General features: G+C 43.8%; 1 protein-coding gene across 1 annotated transcript in view; it reads right to left on the reverse strand.

Moving 5' to 3' along the window:
- LOC133139309 (ephrin type-B receptor 2-like) overlaps positions 1-16,361 on the reverse strand; it is a 146,996-nt gene extending 130,635 nt beyond the window's left edge. Inside the window, exon 1 of the mRNA XM_061258758.1 lies at positions 16,264-16,361. Within this exon, the coding sequence (XP_061114742.1) occupies positions 16,264-16,321 (58 nt within the window). The 5' untranslated portion in view covers positions 16,322-16,361. The remainder of the gene's footprint in view (positions 1-16,263) is intronic.
- Positions 16,362-16,607: the final 246 nt, after the last annotated feature.

Here is a 16,607-nt window from a genome sequence, read left to right on the forward strand (position 1 = left end):
AATTCCCTGTACAGTGGGGTAATGCAATTACGTGCAAACAAACACCTTCTGTGCAGCCCTTAACTGCGGCTTTTTATTCGTCTTTGTCTTTTAAGACTGCTTTCCAGTGTTTTAATCCGTCTCCCTGGGTAGCATATTCACAAGTTACTGTTCTCTGAGATGGGTTTTTTTCTCCTCTCATTAAAGGCCCACACACATCGGTGTTGTCTGCTTGGTCTCAGTCTCTAAAACGCCTGCAAAACATTCGCAAAGAGCAGGGATGTAGGCTTTTCTGAAAAGTCCCTCACCCCCCCTCCTGCGGTCAGCTCTCCGCGTTAAAATTCAGCAACGTCATCCGATAAGTATGCAAAAACATACGTCATGTCATGCGGGAAATAGTTTTACAAACCGTTCCGGGAAATAGCAGTTAGACTACCAAAACTGCTATTGTTTTACTCAAACATAAATCGAAAGCTTCAGGACGATGTGAAAAGCTTAAAAACACGTGAAAAAATATGTGTGTGTGTGTGGGCCTTTAAGGACTGAACATTACCTGTGGGCCTTTAAGGACTGAACATTACCAGTGGGCCTTTAAGGACTGAACATTACCAGTGGGCCTTTAAGGACTGAACATTACCTCCACGTTCAGTAAAGCATTTGTAAATGCCAAAAGCAGGTGGTTCTCTGACTACCATGGCCCCCTGCATTAGCTGTTTTTTCCTCTTGATTAATTATGGTTGTTATTAAACATGTGCTAACGCTCTTTAACTGTTTTTATATCAACTCATTAACACAATGCATGCTGGGATGTTTGCCACTAGGCTATGTGTGGAGTCTATGAAGTCCTCATTTTCCACAAATGGGTTTTGTGTCAGGGACCACGTTGTCAGGACCTACTGACTTCTTCGGGAATCATTTTCCATATAGGCACATTCAATGAAAGCTTTCGCTAACCTGACTGCGACTAAAACTTGTGGGATATTAATACGGCACATTTATTCATGACCTGCTTAGCCATCTCTGACACAAAAAGGGGTACGTTATCACAATAGACGTGAAAACAAAGTCTAATTAAGAACAATTAAGCTTGTTGCTACACAATGGGCAGGCAGTAGTGGCTGGAACAAAAAAAAAAAAACCCGGCGTAGACCAGGGCCCCAGGAACGGGGTTTGGGAGCGGCGCGTGATTGGCCGTGCATCGCCCTCACGCCCCAGCCCCGATCTCTGCAGGTTTCTGGCACCGAGGCGTCCACCGCAGGCTGAGGTTGTGTTTCTTTCCCTCTCACGGAGCAGGTCCTGTCTCTGTCACATAACCTCACCAGACTCCCTCCCTCCCTCCCTCCCTCCCTCCCTCCCTCGTGGTTGCCTAGTTACAGGCAGGAGGAGAGGCAGAGTTAGCAGTCTGCAAGGTTATTGGGACTGCCAGTGGGGGGAAAAACAAAAAACATTTCATTAAAAAAAAAAAAAAAAAAAGTTTTGTCAGCGTTCCATGAGATGGAGCCATCAATGGTGCTTCCAAATAGGCTCAATGCGTGTCCAATTTGTGTCGAAATTGTTTGTACTTTTTGTCTAACGTTGAGCCAGGTTGTTTTTGTGTATGTATCAATTGGCATGCTGACTTTATTTTTGCAGTGACCCCGGTAATATTCTTGAGCAATATTTTAACCCTCAGTAATATTTTTCATCGATTTCAGGCTATCTGAATAAAATATATTTTAGCCTTAACTCAAGATCCTGCATTTGGTGTTAATTTAGATTTTCTGTTTATTTGCTTCCTGCAGAAAATAACTCTTTTCTATTGCAAGCTCTACCCTGTAGTTTGAAACTTATGATTACTGATTGGTGTAGGGGTGTATACTTGACAAAAATAAACATTGGGTGTATATCTGAGCACTGCCAGTGATTTGAAAATGCTGGAGAGATGCACCAGCCAATAGGGAGACCAGAAAGCGTTTCTAGAGTTTTCCATGATCAAAATTTCCCCCCAAATTAACCCTGAGAATTACATTAGATAATTTTAACCAGTTGATTAGACTAAGCAGGGGGCAATCCCCTCTGGAGCAATGCAAGGTTAAGGGCCTTGCTCAAGGGCCCAACAGCTGTGCGGATCTTATTGTGGCCACACTGGGGCTTGAATCACCAACCTTCAAGGTCCAAGTCATGTACCTTAGCCACTATTAGTGATAATAACAGAAATCAAGCCCTCCATTCTACAAGTAGGTGACTTTGCTTTTTTTCCCCCCCCAACCATATGAGGACATTAGATACAAACCCAGGGGGGAAGCTGATCTCCCATCATTCCGCTCCTAAGGATGCATTCCCACGGCAACCCCACCCCACTGCATACACCCACAGTCCTGCAGACTCACACATACTGTATGCACACACACGCACACACACACACACACACACACGTCTCCCTGTGCTTCACCACAGCCCCATGACTGCTCAGTCCAGTGCACACGAGCAGACACGGCCCAGGACAGCCTCGGGCCGGGCGTCCTCACCTGACTGCACACCTGAGGAGCGCAGACACCAGGACCGCAGACAGCGCTTGACCCGCATTAACCTCTCACAGTGCCGCAGCGCGCTGCCTCCACACAGCCGATCGGCGTCCGAAACACCAAACAGAACCGCACATATGAAAAATAAATCTGCTTCACGCTCAAAACGGGGTGATGTAACAGCTCACAGGACGGATACGGGCCTGACTAATGCGTCAAAACTGTCCTCAGCCAAGGTTCAAGATGGAGGGAAACCTAGTATTAATTCACTCGCAGTGTCAGAAACACAAACAAAATGGTGATCTCAAGAGGACGCAAACAGAAAGAGGAATAGGCCAGTGAGTGTTTTTCAGGATAAGAACAGCAGCTGGTGAAAGAGTGTCACCCTGAATCAGCAGCACATGAGTGTGTGCAGTGTGTGTGTGTGCAGTGTGTGTGCAGTGCGCAGGAGTGTGTGCAGTATGTGTGCAGCACAGGGGTTTGTGCAGAAACAGCATGGAGAGCAGTGTGTGTGCAGTGCACAGGAGTGTATGCAGTGTGTGTGTGTGTGTGTGTGTGCAGTGTGTGTGCAGTGCTAGGGTGTATGCAAAAACAGCAGGGAGAGGAGTATCTTACAGAAAAAAGAAAAAAAACACTGAAATCCGTACGTTTGGTTTACCAATCTGTGCCCTCAGTTTTGGGAATTTACAAGGTTGTGGTTTCAGTTCTACACGTGCAACCACTTTCGCTTTATATCTTCATTAATCCAATAAAACCCTCTCCTTTCCTAAAACCCTACACCCCCACCGCAGCACATCAACACCACCGGTTGACACAAATCTTAATTTCCCCGTGGGCGACAGGGCCTCTGCACTGTGTGTGGGTGTGTGTGTGCAAGTATATGTCTGTGTTTTTCCCTCTGACCCTTCCGCCTCATCCTGTTCAGTTCAGTCTGACAGGCTGTGTGTGTGTGTGCGCGTATGTGTGCGTGAGAGAGAGAGAGAGAGAGAGAGAGAGAGAGAGAGAGAGAGAGACTCGGAGCTCCGAGTTCTGATAAGCGAGGAGTGAGACAGAAAATAATTTCCTTAAATGTAAAATGCAGTGAAATAATTTTGAAATTCCTGTGGGCATTTTCCGCCAGACTCTCGGCCCGTCTGTAGTGTAACTCGCATATCAGATTTAATAATCCACTGGAATGTCTTCTCACTCCATCTGACAAAGATCTCAGACACGTAGGAGTATCTCCACTCTGAGTGAGGAGGAGAATTCCTCTGGATGCATCTGTGTATCAGCCTCTCCTAAAGATGGAGAACGCAGACACATTCCCCACATTCACACATTTAGCCGCTTTTAAGCGTATTCATATTCATATTCAACCAAATAAGACATTTCTAAGGGTTAAATCAAAACTATTTGTCATGACAAATGGCTTTATTGATATGAAATGTACAGTGCAACCAAACGAATAAAGATAATGAACATGAGCCTGATCTATTTTAATGTTTTAGTATTTTTGGTGGAGATACTGCTTTCCAAAATAGCGTTTGTTGGTATCATTTTTATTTATTTATTGCTTAATTAGTGAACTTGTTTACTTTTGTTAAATCTCCAGGATGGCTGAATGCCATTAAGAAGTAGCAGAAATCTATTTTCCAAACGGTGTGAGAGAAATTACTGTGCTTGCGATGTAAACACCGAGCGGTGTTGAGCAAGCGAGAAATGTGCCACCCAAACAGACTCTCATGAAAAGGCAGGTGAGTTCACCACTTGCCGACAACTCAGGCGCAATTCAGGGAGTCAACCGCGTGATAACAACAAATATTTATGAGTTAGAACTTCTCTGCTGGCGAGAAGATCCAACTTCCACCAGAGTTTCTCAGTACATTACATTACATTACATTAATGGCATTTGGCAGACGCTCTTATCCAGAGCGACGTACAACAAAGTGCATACCCATAACCAGGGATAAGTGCGCTGAAAGACCCTAGAGGGAAGTACAATTTCAACTGCTACCTGTACAACAAAGATAAGGACCAGGGCCAATTTGAAATAAAATAAAAAAATTTATTAAAAACTTTTAAACAAACAAACAAACAAAACGCTAAAATATGACCAAACCCCTTAACTAGCCAAACACTGCTTACCTAGCCAAACTAAAAATACTGATACACAAAAAAGTTAATCACAGTACGGCTGGGGAAACTGAGGGCTCATTCCAATCGCTTTTTCTTCCCTTCCTCGCTCCTCACCTGAAATCGATCGAGGTCCGCCATCTTTAAGGACATTACGACCCCTTAAATGTTCCTTGTATGAGTTAGAAATAGAAGTTCGGAACTCCCAATCTTTAATTTGAGCAAGAAAGCATCAGCGCATTCCTTTTGCGGAAGTATTTTTTCCGGAAAGGCCTGACGTATAAATGATCGACCAGTCAATCGACCTCTCCCCATCCGCCACGTGTCTGTAACTGATGTGGCTTTGAACTGACGTTTGAAGGAGCGAGCGTTTGCCTAATTCACGAGCTCGATTACGCCGTCTTTACTTCCTTTTCTTTCTCTTTTCCTATAGCCTCGCCCGACGGGTGAGACTAGGGGGCAAGAACAGGAGAAAAGGGAAAAAGAGGGAAAGAACCGGGCTTGTTCAAATCCCTTTTCTTTCACTGTGATACGGCACCAGATTCATTCGGGAAGGCACGTTCCAGTTTGATTGACTTGAATCGCATGTTCCCCTTTAAGAGACAACGTGCCTTTGAGAGAATCCCGCCCTTATTCATTTTCTATTCGCGCTCAACAAAAAAAAAAAAACGAAAGAAAAAAAAAACACCGTGGTGTGGTGCCAATTAATGAAGATCTGCTAGCCTGTGACCACCACTCTACCGGGTGTGCGTCCTTCAATTCAATAACCCCGCTCCGTTTCTAAAGCCACTCATTCAATTACCTCTTCAAACACACAACCTACGTCAAATATAATCACTTTAGCCTGTTTATATCCGTGACCACCGGCCGCAGGAATATCACATTTTCCATAAAGCCCGTTTAGCAGAGACACGGGCAGAACGTGTAAGGTTCCAGGCAGCACGGACCTTTGAGAATATTAAATTAGTGGCTGTTTATTATACCTGACTTCGTCCAATCCTCTGCTACCAGAAAGAAAGATTGGAACCTGCTCAAATAATATTCCTGCGTGATACATGATCAGCCCCCTCCCCAACCCCTACAAAAAAAAAATATTCTCACCAAATCAATATTTCTAAAAACCTACTGAGTGTGTAGAGTGTAGATAATAATCCCTGTTCTGTTCCAAAAACCTGAACAGAAATATTAGGCTTTCTTTCAAGTCTGGCTGCCAGGGCTCTTACAGGTTCAGTGGATTAAATACAGGTATTAGCCATAACTCAGCCCAGGTGGACTGTAACATCTTTGGGATCCAAAATTCTTTGGACTCGAACAAAACGTGATATAGTTTTATGAACACGCACAGCTAGTACACATATGAGGCAGCCAGTAGCCAAGTAGCTAAGGCCAGAACTCGGAAGGTTGGTGGTTCAAGTCCCGGTGTAGCCATGATAACATCCCCACAGCTGTTGGGCCCTTGAGCAAGACCCTTAACCCCCGCATTGCTCATGGGGGGGAGATTGTCCCCTGCTTAGTCTAAACAACTGTAAGTCGCGTTGGATAAAAGCATCAGCTCAATAACACATTAATAGTTCAAGCACAGACATGCATACATATGTGTTATACAGGCACAGAGATATACAGTACCGTATTCCAGCCACCCCCTCCTCTCTGCCGTTTTTAGAAAAGATCAAAATACCCTGGTATTCCCACAGTTTCCCGCAGTGTTGGACAGGACTCCTTTGTGGTGATATTTAACACCAGCCACGCTTGAAATGGATATGTTCTTTATGTCCCAGGCCTAATTTTGCGCACATTTGTTTCTACTCACTCCCGCTAAGCTTTTCTACTCTTTCATAAAAAAGATTTTAAAAATTCCCAGAATATTCACACTGGGACATGCATTTTTACATTTTCTCAGCTGAATTTTATATATATATTTTTTTTTCTGCCTTAACTTGATTTATTGTTTTAAGGGTCAAGGGTGATGAATGGGTGTAGATTTTGGATTTAGTTATCTCCGCAGAGAAACAACCTTTTTATTTTCTACGGTGGACAGAGGTGGAAACATAAGCAGTTCTAGTTCAAACCACTTGGAAGCCAGACAGACTACACAGCACTGACACTGTAGGCCACCTGCTCGTACTCAATCAGTTACAAAAACAAACCAACAGATTAATGATTAACTTCCGCAGCCACCATCTCGTGTTCCTGTGTTATCTTCTGACAGTTCCAGGACTTCAGCCAAGTCAGAGCACGGAACGGTGAAGCTCCATGTCTCCATGGAGACACTCCTGTCACTCACACAGGACAGGACACCATTAAGAAGGTGTTCTGTGTGCGCTCCGAAGCCCTGACCAATCAGAGCCCTGGAGACAAGAGCGCTTCCATCCTGCGGTGTGCCCTCTGTGCTCATTGGCTGGAGGCTGAGGTCTGGAGAGAGCTGGCTTTTCCAGGATAGGGGGAGGCGGGAATGTGATTAAATGTGATTCCAGCGTGTTTCCGTCACTGCAGATGAACTTAACACCGCTTAAAGAGCAAGGCACCCCCCCACTGGCTCCTGACCGACAGCTCCCTTATTAGGATTTCAGAAGACTTTATTTATTACACCTGGATGAACTTTTTAACACGTGGCAAAACTGAACGTAGCATAATCATACAAAATGTATAAACCTTTTTTTTAATCATAATTCAAACAGACATTTTTATTCAAATAAAGACGCAAAAGTATTAAGGTGTATGCTGTGATTACAAGAATGTTCAATCATGGTAAATGGTCCACCTTTATCCAAAGTGCTTTACAATGAATACCTCTTATTCACACACACACACACACACACACACACACACACACACCAATGGCAATAGGCTGCCATGGAAGGCTTGTCGGGAGCAATTGGGGGTTAGGAGACACACGGACACACACAGGGCGGGAATCGAACCGGCAACCCTTCCGACTGCCAGGCGACAGCGCTTACCTCCTGAGCCCCACTAAACATTATCTTTTACCTTCACCTAAAACAGCCAGACAGACCCAACTCTCCAAGGTGCTCTCTGCATGTGAATCCGGACTGCAGTCTCCATTCATACGCATAAGTCCCCATTTTCAGATATAAAAATAAACAGACAGACGCTGTGCGACTGCCCAGCGCTCCAGGCAGCTTCCTCCTCGTGCACTACATCATTAGGTTCAGAACGCAGGCGGGAGGAACCCTCAGCGCCACTGCAGCTCAGCAATGCGAATAAGCAGTGGGGATATTTCTAACGTGGTCGGAGCACTCTGAGAGCAGACGACACTCACAGCGGGGACACGCTTTCCCTCGCCTCGGCTTAAACAAAGCAAGGCAAACGCAATAAATCGCCTGAGAATCGGACGCAGCCGCACAACAATCGGGCCCGCGCTGCAAACACGAAACGGGAGGCTGTATTTATTTTTTTAAATGACGGCGGAACCATGAGCTGCAGCCTGTTCCACCGTGTTGAACAAACACTGCGAGGGACAGTCACTGCATGTTCTCACCGCAGCATGTTTTTGTCATTCAAGACACAGGAATAATAACTAAACAAAAACAAAAAAGAAATACTTGAACTTTTTTTTTTTCTCCCTGTTGGGTCTCAGCTGGATAATACGCACATCTGTACATGCAGTATGAGTCACTATGCATGCAGGTACACACCTCTTTTCTAAATGAGCAATACCACCCTGATGCACAGATGAGGCTTTCCTTTAAAACCAAGAAGTCAGGCAAGAATGAGACCAGAACCAAACGATAAATTAACAACATCCACAAATGAACATGATGTCTATACAGTGAGAGGACACGGTGTTAGCATTACTATACAGAAGAAACACTCACCATCAGTTAATCATTGAAACACTCTGTGACCAAATGCAAGGGTGTGTGTGTGTGTGTGTGTGTGAGAATGTGTGTGTGTGCGCGTTTGTATGCGTGAGTGAGTGTGTCTGTGTGTGTGTAATGTAATTGGAACTTATGGAAATTAAGACTGAATGGCTGTTTAAATAAGCGTGTTGTCTAGATCACCAGCATGTCAGAGGGAAAATGTCCAAAGATGACAAGAATGATACGTTTGACAACAAGCAGAAGAAGCGTAATATGCAAATGGTTCATATTTGTTTTAATTTAGCAAAACAAAAGCTAATGCAAAGCATCTGAAGAAACAAAAAGAGCAGTCTGCTCCTCTTCCACGCAGTTTGGCGTTTTCGGCATCGCAAATGACTCCCTGTTTCTCGAAGGCAAGTTCAGCTTCACGCTGACACACAAATCCAGCAGGTTTGTGTCACACCACAGTTTGTGTTCGCGACAACGCAGAGATCATACAGCTGGGAGGACTTAAAGGTACAATAGGTAATACTTCTAACGGTCAAGAGAGGAATAGCAGCAAAAACACCTTCAAACCACAACACTGTTTATCCCTCCCCCTTCTCTGTAAACATGCTGACATTGAAACGCCATTCGCTGTGGCAATTGGAACCAATTTTCAACCAATGAGCTTGAATTATTGTATAGTTTTGCTACAGAGTGGTGGCCGGTCAACTGCATATTTTGAAACCCGAATTTAAGGACTATAAACACAGGCAGAGGATGAGTCAACCTTTTTCAATGATAGGAAGGGATTTATAATGGTCTTGTAACAATGTTTTAACACAAAAATCTTATCTTACACACCAAATCCGCTGACCGCACATGGTGATGCAATGTTCCCCCAAGTTGTCTGTATAATGGGCGGTACTGTAGGTGGGTTCTGTCTGATAGACGGCTCCATGCAATCAATATGAGGAGGGACGTAATCAACCACAGAACACTGTCAGCACCTGATTGGACAACAGTGCGTTTGTTTGTTTTGGCAAAACAGAACTATATGGCGGACAGTTTTAAACTTTTCTTATTCATCCTAAACAGTCCACTAAAATATGTTTCTGAAAGCATCTGTGGCGAGAAATAAGCAATACAGTTGCTGAATCTTGATTCATATTTTACCTGCAACACCTAGTTTGAAAGTTTGATCCTAGTTTGGTGAGCCAATGCGAGCTGTGCTGGACGCAGTTGATTTGCATGGGCAGATCACGTTATGCAAATACAGAACCGTCAAACGTAACCTGCGAACTTCACGCACCAACAAGGCTCTCTATAGAAAATGTGGTGCTATGCGTTGGGTGCCAGATTTGGTGTGCGGATACCTTTCCATCCCCCCCACCCCCCCCCCCCCCCCCCACCCCACGTTCTGCACTCCCACGCGCCCGGCTGTGTCTTCCCACAGTCAGGAGCTCCTCACACCTACGTCCCACCTGAGGAACACACCTGGAGACGGAGGTGTGGAGGCGGATGATGAATTCTGCTGCTTATGAAACCAAAGAGTCTGTACACTCTGAAACAAAAGGTTCCAACAGGAGCCCCTGTGATTCCGTGCAAGAACCCCGTCTCGTTAAAGGGTTCTTTGTCAGGCAAAATGGTTCTTTGTCTGGGAGTTTTCGCACTCAGAGGGTTCCACAAAGATCTAAAAAGGTCTCCTCTTTGGAACACAGAACCCTTTTCTCGGAGCGTGTACTCCTTTAAATGTTAATGTTAAATATAGAATCCAGGCAACTGGGGTCTACTCTAGTAGCATGTACCCTCTCAGAACATGAGATGAAACCAACCCAGTTTCTCCCAAAACCTCCAGACAGAATTTACAGTATTATGCAGAGCGTTTTCAGTAGTTGTTCAGACTTCATTTAACTCTCATGGAGTGTATATGTTTAGTCTAATCAACTGTAAATCGCATGGGATTAAAGGGCCAGCTAAATAATGTGTCATGTAATGTAAATGAGTCAAAGCAGGAAGCATATGTATTAGGGTTCAATTAACACTCAACAGGTTACAATTTAAAAAGAAATAATAAAACCTTTGTTTTCCTCAAGAATATAATGTATAAACTATTAAATTAACAATGTTACTGAGTTATGCACACTAATCAAATAAGTTAAGTCGACAAAATTTTGCATTGCCAGTGGAAGTTACATTCCAAATTAATTAATTCATCCATCCATCCATCCATCCATCCATCCATCCATCAACCTGTTGGAGGTTAGAAAGCCACCCTCAATGTTGGCCCAATCGCCCAGACTGTCTGAGAGAAAGGCTCCCTCAAAGTGACAGTTAACAGCAAAGTGACAGTTGACCGCAAAGTGACAGTTGCACCCTCCTCTACCTTCATCAACCACACATTCTTAACCTGCTGCCAACCGTTTCAAATTCAGTTCAGCACAGTCTTTTTACAACAGATGAGAAAGACTAACCTGTCGCTTACAGCACTGGGATAAAATAAGAGCAAATACACAATGCTGTGGAATGGGTGGAATACATTTGTATGGGATTTGTATTGTATAGTATTGTGAAGCATAGAGAACGCATTCAAATCTCTAACAGTTACCACCACGCCTTATATCAGGAGTCCTCGGTCTTATCCAGAAAGGGCTGGTGTGGGTTGCAGGCTTTCGTGCCAACCATGCAGTTACACACCTGACTCTACTGATCAACCATGCAGTTACACACCTGACTCTACTGATCAACCATGCAGTTACACACCTGACTCTACTGATCAACCATGCAGTTACACACCTGACTCTACTGATCAACCATGCAGTTACACACCTGACTCTACTGATCAACCATGCAGTTACACACCTGACTCTACTAATCAACCATGCAGTTACACACCTGACTCTACTGATCAACCATGCAGTTACACACCTGACTCTACTGATCAACCATGCAGTTACACACCTGACTCTACTGATCAACCATGCAGTTACACACCTGACTCTACTGATCAACCATGCAGTTACACACCTGACTCTACTGATCAACCATGCAGTTACACACCTGACTCTACTGATCAACCATGCAGTTACACACCTGACTCTACTGATCAACCATGCAGTTACACACCTGACTCTACTGATCAACCATGCAGTTACACACCTGACTCTACTGACCAACCATGCAGTTACACACCTGACTCTACTAATCAACCAGGCAGTTACACACCTGACTCTACTGATCAACCATGCAGTTACACACCTGACTCTACTGATCAACCATGCAGTTACACACCTGACTCTACTGATCAACCATGCAGTTACACACCTGACTCTACTGATCAACCATGCAGTTACACACCTGACTCTACTAATCAACCATGCAGTTACACACCTGACTCTACTGATCAACCATGCAGTTACACACCTGATTCTACTGATCAACCATGCAGTTACACACCTGACTCTACTAATCAACCATGCAGTTACACACCTGACTCTACTGATCAACCATGCAGTTACACACCTGACTCTACTGCTCAACCAAGCAGTTACACACCTGACTCTACTGATCAACCATGCAGTTACACACCTGACTCTACTGATCAACCATGCAGTTACACACCTGACTCTACTGATCAACCATGCAGTTACACACCTGACTCTACTGATCAACCAGGCAGTTACACACCTGACTCTACTGACCAACCATGCAGTTACACACCTGACTCTACTGATCAACCATGCAGTTACACACCTGACTCTACTGATCAACCATGCAGTTACACACCTGACTCTACTGATCAACCATGCAGTTACACACCTGACTCTACTAATCAACCATGCAGTTACACACCTGACTCTACTAATCAACCATGCAGTTACACACCTGACTCTACTAATCAACCATGCAGTTACACACCTGACTCTACTAATCAACCATGCAGTTACACACCTGACTCTACTAATCAACCATGCAGTTACACACCTGACTCTACTGATCAACCATGCAGTTACACACCTGACTCTACTGATCAACCATGCAGTTACACACCTGACTCTACTGATCAACCATGCAGTTACACACCTGACTCTACTGATCAACCATGCAGTTACACACCTGACTCTACTGATCAACCATGCAGTTACACACCTGACTCTACTAATCAACCATGCAGTTACACACCTGACTCTACTAATCAACCATGCAGTTACACACCTGACTCTACTGATCAACCATGCAGTTACACACCTGACTCTACTAATCAACCATGCAGTTACACACCTGACTCTACTGATCAACCATGCAGTTACACACCTGACTCTACTGATCAACCATGCAGTTACACACCTGACTCTACTGATCAACCATGCAGTTACACACCTGACTCTACTGATCAACCATGCAGTTACACACCTGACTCTACTGATCAACCATGCAGTTACACACCTGACTCTACTGACCAAGCAGTTACACACCTGACTCTACTGATCAACCATGCAGTTACACACCTGACTCTACTGATCAACCATGCAGTTACACACCTGACTCTACTAATCAACCATGCAGTTACACACCTGACTCTACTGATCAACCATGCAGTTACACACCTGACTCTACTGATCAACCATGCAGTTACACACCTGACTCTACTGATCAACCATGCAGTTACACACCTGACTCTACTGACCAACCATGCAGTAACACACCTGACTCTACTGATCAACCATGCAGTTACACACCTGACTCTACTGACCAACCATGCAGTAACACACCTGACTCTACTGATCAACCAGGCAGTTACACACCTGACTCTACTGATCAACCATGCAGTTACACACCTGACTCTACTGATCAACCATGCAGTTACACACCTGACTCTACTGATCAACCATGCAGTTACACACCTGATTCTACTGATCAACCATGCAGTTACACACCTGACTCTACTGACCAACCATGCAGTTACACACCTGATTCTACTAATCAACCGTACTAATTACAGTCCTTAGCAAAGACTTGAATAGTTGATTAGTAGAATCAGGTGTGTGAGTGCTTAGTTGGAACAAAAGCCAACACCCAGACCAGCCCTTTCTGAGAAAGACTGAGTATCCCTGCCTTATATTATACAGCACAGTTCTGTTGCAGGCGCAGTCATGAAACCCGACAGTAATCCACTGTCCACCATCTTGAGTTTATTAACGTACATTGGAAAATAAATCCCCACGACAGACTGATGAATGCGCTCTGAAAAACCTAAACACAAAAAGCCCTGTTAGCAAACCACGGTATAATTCCTTGTCTCGAATCAGTCCAGAATTCATACAATGACTCTGACAACTTCATTGAACAGTTTTGTTACTAATTTACCTGATAAAAATGAGATGCACACAGAAACAATCTACGGATAAAAACTCATTTTAAAAGGATCCAAATCGAAATCATTAAACTTGCATCATCCTTGTACTCTTCCATATTTCAATTATCATAATTGATATTCAATAAAGAATTATTCGCCAATGAGCAGCGCCTGAATTGTTTTTGTGCATATGTGAGCATGTGTGTGTATGTGTGTGTGTGTGTGTGTGTGTGTGTGTGTGTGTGTGTGTGTGTGTGCGTGCATTTTATAAATTATTCACAGAATGTTTCTTCAAATTCTCATCTAAATTCTAAACTGTGAAAACCAATGACTTCAGACACTTTATCCCCTCGTCTCCTCCACCAATGCGATGGCAAGGCCGGTGAAATAGGGGGTGGGTCTGACACACACTCCAGTAGGAGCCGTTTAAACCCATACAGTCCAGCGTTTAGCTGCAATACCTCGCACAGCTCCAGAGAAACATCGCCAGGCAGCCGTGTTCGCCTCCAAAATGTCCCAGATCATCGGCAGTTCAGCCGAAGTCGCAGCTAGGCTGGAACGGGCTTTCATACAGCATTATTCCAGACTCGAGATGGAGTAAGAGTTCTCAAAGCTGTGCTGTCCCTACGCCAGCCTCAGATCGGGACGCGAGATCCACGCCACTGCCACGTCACAGTCACCGGATCTCACTTCCACGTGCGAGGGCTTCAAAGACCTTCTCAAAGTCCACTGCGCACGAGGGAGACCCCTTCATGGACTTTGATTTTAAAGAGCTGCATATGTTCACATCGGTTTTTTTAAAAAAATCATACATTAATGGCATTATAAACTGGTCGTTTATTTTGGAAGATTTCAGCAGCACACTTTTCATATTGCTGAAATGCAAAAATGACACCACTAACCCCAACTAGTTTGACAGATTGAATATACTTACACTAATAAATATATGGATAGCTGTTATATTCATAACATAACATGTTAAATATGACGTGTAATATATGTAATGTAAATATATACATATGAAAGAATGTTTCCAATATGATCTGTATGGCGCAAAAAAGGCCTTTGACCTTTAGGCTAAAATATACGGATCCTAATATGAAACGATTAAATGTATTCGTACGAATAAAACTAGCTTGGAATTCAATGCTTCCGAGATTTTAATTCAATAAGCATACCTGTTGGGTTATGCGGGTACATTTTCTTGAAATGGACGCGTGTTCTTTTCCCACTTACACAATAGGGTCTCGTCCATCAAATGAAACAGTTGAACTTGGCATGTACTAGTCAATCCCCTCCAAGTAAGTAAGTAAATAAAGAAATAAATAAATAAATAAATAAAATGCTGCGTTAATAAGCCTATTTAATGTACTAAAACTTCAAACTCGCTGAAATGCTGTTTAAATGAAATGTTTTGACGTTGCCGAGCGGTGTCTAGACATTTCTAGGTGTGTGTTGGGAGGTGAAATGCTGAGCTGGTGGTGTATGCGTGTGCGTGTGTGTGTGTGTTGGGGGGGGGGGGGTCCATTTGTGTGAGCAAGCCTACGGCACCATTGGGGGAGAAGAGAACTGTGAGTCGCAAGCAGAGATGTTCCGACACAGATCAGCGATATTAGCAGGGTAAGCAAGGCGTACGGCACAGCGCAGAAAATCACCGCCGGGACGCCGTTTCCACCGCAGATCTCCCGACGAGCATTATTGTATTTTCTTTTTGGAAGATTAGACGAATAGAACACAAAAAATAAATAAACTACTGGAGACAAAACAAGTTTATGCGTGGGTGAAGATAAAATGTCAGTAAAATTATTTGTTTGGAGTACAATGCTGGGCGTTTCGAACGCCGGGCACCAACGCGTAAAATGTGCCCGTATTAGTTTTTTTTTTACAGCATAAAGATGAAATGCTTTATCGAAAATGGAAAAGAATAGCTACAATGCTGTCGGCGCTTGTTATTCATTATTCATTGTGCAAGGCGCCATGACCACTTAATTTTGAATTTTCGGAGTTGCATAAATTAGTTGAACATAAGAATGTAATATACATTTTGTCATAACAGAAATGTACAAAATGAAAAGAATAAGTACAATAAGCCGCATGGCCAAATAGTAACTTCAGCGTCACATTAGAGCGATGCACACCTGATTCTTGACAGCTCACACGTTGGTGATTAAAATATAATAAGAACTTAAACAAATTTCAGAAAGAACGAATGATACCTCTCTTTGATACATTTACAAATTTATTTTTTTGAGTGGGACGCGTGGTGTTCTACGTGTACGTCTGTGGTACAGTCTACAAGAAAGCGATGGTCATTTGCAATAAACCGACCTCGACACAAAACATGGATCGGCAAAAACGCGCACCGAAAAGAATACTGATTTCGCGACACCGTCCTCCGGAACCAAACTGCAACTCTCAACTGTTAACGATCCGAAAAGAAATGCTGTAAACCCCCATTCACATGGTCAGAGCTCACGAATTCTTTTCGAACACAAACGTTATATCTTACCTTCTACGGTCCACACAGAGGGTAGCAGTATCCATAGAATCCATAAAATATCCATCATTGCGCGGGTTTCTTAGTACAAAAATGTAAAAAGCCCTGGCATTCAAAGGGAGTACGTCCAGCAAGCCATTGACAGCGTAAACTGATGGAGACGGGCAAGCCTTCACTGCCGACAGAATGATGCAGATCCCATAGAAAGGGAGCAAAAATCTAAGCCAAGTTTGGACGAGACCAAAGGATGGCAGACAAAGGGGACAGCTTCGCGCCCGATTAACAATTATTTAAAATGTACAACTCAAACGCCTGTTTATTACATTTCAACGTTGACATAACACCATGGAATTGTT

This window comes from Conger conger, chromosome 10 (assembly GCF_963514075.1).
Source record: "Conger conger chromosome 10, fConCon1.1, whole genome shotgun sequence".
In the NCBI taxonomy this organism is placed as follows: domain Eukaryota; kingdom Metazoa; phylum Chordata; class Actinopteri; order Anguilliformes; family Congridae; genus Conger; species Conger conger.